The sequence below is a fragment of the Dipodomys ordii genome, unplaced genomic scaffold (assembly GCF_000151885.1).
Source record: "Dipodomys ordii isolate 6190 unplaced genomic scaffold, Dord_2.0 Scaffold128, whole genome shotgun sequence".
Classification (NCBI taxonomy): Eukaryota; Metazoa; Chordata; class Mammalia; order Rodentia; family Heteromyidae; genus Dipodomys; species Dipodomys ordii.
The window spans coordinates 1,174,099-1,177,903 of NW_012267344.1; the positions used below are offsets into that span (position 1 = coordinate 1,174,099).

Here is a 3,805-nt window from a genome sequence, read left to right on the forward strand (position 1 = left end):
GGGGGGGGAGGGGGGGTCAATTGTGAGCCTTGAACTCAGGGCCTGGGCACTGTCCCTGAATTCTTCATCTCAATGCTAGCACTCTACCACTTGAGCCACAGCCCCACTTCTGGTATTGTGGTGGTTCATTGGAGATACAGAGTCTCATGGACTTTCCTGCCTGGGCTGGCTTTGAACTGTGATCCTCAGATCTCAGCCTTCTGAGTAGCTAGGGTGACAGGCCTGAGCCACTGGCTCCCAGCTTAGACATTTAATGTTTAATTTTTGTACTGGGTAGAGTGAAGGACACAGCTCTTGCACCTGAATCAACAAAACCTCCACCCTCTGTGGTCTCTAGAGTCCTTTCATACAGATTATTATTTTATTGGATCCCCAAAATAACCAGGAAAAGTGGATGTGTAGGAGTTGTTATTCCCCCACTGGACGGATGAACAAACGTCCGTTTCTCAGTTGGGAAGGTTGAGGAGTGAAAGAGTGTACCAAGTCTAATCCCCACTCCACATTAAAGTGGAGAAGGTGTGGGGGGGAGAAGGAGGCAGGGAGGGGGGGTCTGGGCATGGGGTATGATGCATATTAAGTGACAGGGCCAAGGTGTAAACACAACAGGTGTTTACCTGAAAATTCTCCTTTCCTCTCCACTTTACGTTGGCTAAATCCACTTTTTGATGGAAAAAACACAATCAGAACAAATTAGTTAACTGCCCCGTTCTATTCCCGAGAAGCCGTCTGGGGAAACAAATTCTGTGCATTCAGATCAGTCCCATGCAAAGGTGCCCAACGCACGCTGGCAGAGAGGAAAGAAAAAAAGTTCTGAAACTCTTCTTTTCCTGGGGGGATTGGTGGGCAGTGAGGGACCAGCGGGGCCAACCAGACAACGGAACGAATCTCGCCTACTCCAACAAGCATCCAAAAAAGAACTAGAGGCGGACTAAACGCGCGACACACAGCGACGCCGACCCGCGCGCATGCGCGCTGCCCATGCCAGCGCTAGTTAAGTCCCACGCCGTCGCTCTACGCATGCTCCGCCTTGTACACATGCGCACTTAAGCGGATGTACTTTTCCCCCCTCCCCTTCTCATCTCCAGCCCTCCGGCCCTGAGCCGCAGACCGCCTCGCCCAGCGTCCCTCGCTTCCACGTTCCTCACCTTACGCCCCGTTTTCTCCCGTAGGGCTTTCAGCCGTTCTTTTCTCCGTCGCGCTTCTTCCTCGAGGCGGCCCACACCCGCCGGAGCAGCCGCCATCTTGCCTGCTCTACTTCCCCCCCCCCCCACACCCTCTTACTTTTCCCGGGTTCCGTAGTGCGCATGCCCGAAAAGAGAAGTCTCCCAGCCAATCCAAAGACGAGAATGAGAGAGTGCGGGTAGCCAATCAAGGATGAGTTCTTCGAGGAAGGTCCGCCCCTTGGCTGGGAGGCTCCAATCAGCGCGCTCGTGGTGAAGCCGCCCCCAGGGAGAAGACGCTGAGAATGGAGTCGGATGAGAGAAGGGGATTGAGGTTGCGAGTTCGAGGCCAGCCTGGGGCTACCCCGGCAGGTTCCAAGCTGCACAGTGAGACCTGGTTTTCTTTTGTTTTGTTTGCCTGCCCTCGCTCCCCACCCGCACCCCGTTTTGATAACCTCATCCCTTTTGAGGAATGGCCCAAGTACTCAAGAGTCAGGCCTCCCCAGTCCTGGGTTAAAGAACAAATGCCAACAACCTAGACCATGGGATGCGGGGGGGAGGGTGAGGTGGGGCGATGTCAAGGAACCATTCCACCGCCCCAAGTTAGGTTTAACCTCTTCACTGCAGGAGGTTAATCATAGCTCCCCCGAGATTCCAGGATCTTCTCTTTTGGTTTGGATAAGCAGCTGATGTCAAGTTCTTCTATAGCTGATGTCAAGTTCTTCCAGTATGGAGAGGTCCCCCAAAATCCCTCACCTCAGGGATTAGGCTCCCCCCTCCCTTCTCCCCACACCATCCACCCCTACACCCTTGCACCAAGGGGAGCCAATAGTTTCAAGTCTTTCTCAGCCTAGGGGGGTGCTTCTTGTAGAAGGTTGGTCTAAGTGGACAAATGGGACACCCACTCCACCCTCCCCCAATCCCTTCAACTGCCCAATTTCTACACATTTCCCTTCCTGATCCAACCCTGTTACCCCCTGTGTCTAGACACTTCCCCCCCCCTCCACACCCCTCCCCCACACAGTGGGTCTACAACCTACCAGGGCAAGGTTATAGATGATCAGAGCTACAATGGATGGGGAAGAAGAAAAGGCCAGAGTCAAGGGGCCACCCAAACCATGGGGACAAAACAGGCCAGGGATAGAATAATATCTATTCTTCTTTTGGCCACCAAAGATCTAAGAAGACTCCAGATTGGTTAATTCTTAGGAGCCAGACACCTCTCTGGGCTTTGCACACTCCTTCCCCACAACAGAAGGCTACACACACACACACACACACCCCTGTGATAGTCACAATGACCCAGTAAAGGTTAAGTTCAACCTCACTACCCTGCCCCTGCTGACCTCTGTGTGACTCATTTGGACCTCAGTTTCTCCATCTGTAAAATAGGCTGGAGGCACCCACTTCATGAGGTTAAAAAAACAAAAGACAAAAAAGCAAGTGTTCTGCCCTTAAGTGAAGGCTTCCCGAAGGAGGAGGCCATCTGTGGGGCTCATCTAAACTAAAGCCAATACAAGTGCTCTGCCCTTCTGAGGGTATTGGAGGTGGGGGGGGGAGCTTTGTGGATTCACCAAGTTGGCTAATTCCCTTCCACTGCCCCACACATAGCAGGCTTTAAAGTCCCAAGTATAGGGCTGGGAAGGTGGCTCAGTGGTAGAGTGCTTGCCTTGCATGCACGAGGCCCTGGGTTCCATTCCTCAGCACCACATGAGCAGAAAAAGCTGGAAGTGGCGCTGTGGCTCAAGTGGTAGAGCGCTGGTCTTGAGCTGAAGAACTGCTGAGGGACAGCGCCCAGGCTCAGAGTTCAGGCCCTATGACCAATCAAAAAATTAATTAATTAAAAGCAGGGAGTGGAGCTATGGCTCAAACAGCATGAACACTAGCTTTGGGGGTGGGGTAGGGAGAAAAGAAAAGCCAAGGGACCGCACGTAGGCTCTTGAGTTCTAGCCCTAGAGTTCTAGCCCTAATACGTCTCATACATACACACTCCTTGAATTACATGTGTGAGCCACCAGCACCCTGGCCCAGGCTGCGTGAGATCTAAGGACTCTCAGGAGTCCCAACCCCAGCCCCTGGGCAGCAGAGTCCGGGAGACGGTTTAACAATCTCCCCGTGGACCACCAGAGATGCCAGGAGTGGTGGACCCTGTGGCTCAAGGTAGAGACCTGGAGCCGAAAAGAGCTGGGGAGGGGGGGACAGTGCCCCAAGGCCCCTTGAATTCAAGATCCACACCCCCCAACCCCCCCAGCCCCCCCAGAAAAAAAAACAACCTTTATATTTACCCCCTGATGAGGATGACTCAGGCAGTAACCAATAATGGGTCCTCCCTGGGGGTGATCATGAAGACTTGACCCATCCTTACCCCACTTAACCCCTCAGGGGATCCCCCAGGGCAGGTGTGGAAGCCTTGATCGCCCCCCCTCCCCAACCCCACCCCACCCCCAAATGCCCCAGGGTGCCCCAGAGGCGCAGGTAGCTGGGGGGGGGTGTGGAGGGGGGGAGGGGGGCGGGGCCGGCTCCCTGGGGCCTCTCTGACCTCAGGCTCCTCCCCCTCCTCCTCCCCCTCCCTCCTCCGGGCTCCCCGCCCCGTGCACGGTCCCCGGAGAGGCGGGGCGGCGGTGGCACCGGGTGCAGGAAGCCGG

The 3,805-nt window shown here is 54.9% G+C and overlaps 1 protein-coding gene across 1 annotated transcript in view; it reads right to left on the reverse strand.

Annotated features, from left to right (window-relative positions):
* The window catches only part of Ccdc12 (coiled-coil domain containing 12), a 22,842-nt gene extending 21,581 nt beyond the window's left edge, over positions 1 to 1,261 (reverse strand). The window contains exon 1 of the mRNA XM_013030264.1: positions 1,146 to 1,261. Coding sequence (XP_012885718.1) covers positions 1,146 to 1,241 — 96 coding nt within the window. The 5' untranslated portion in view covers positions 1,242 to 1,261. The remainder of the gene's footprint in view (positions 1 to 1,145) is intronic.
* Positions 1,262 to 3,805: the final 2,544 nt, after the last annotated feature.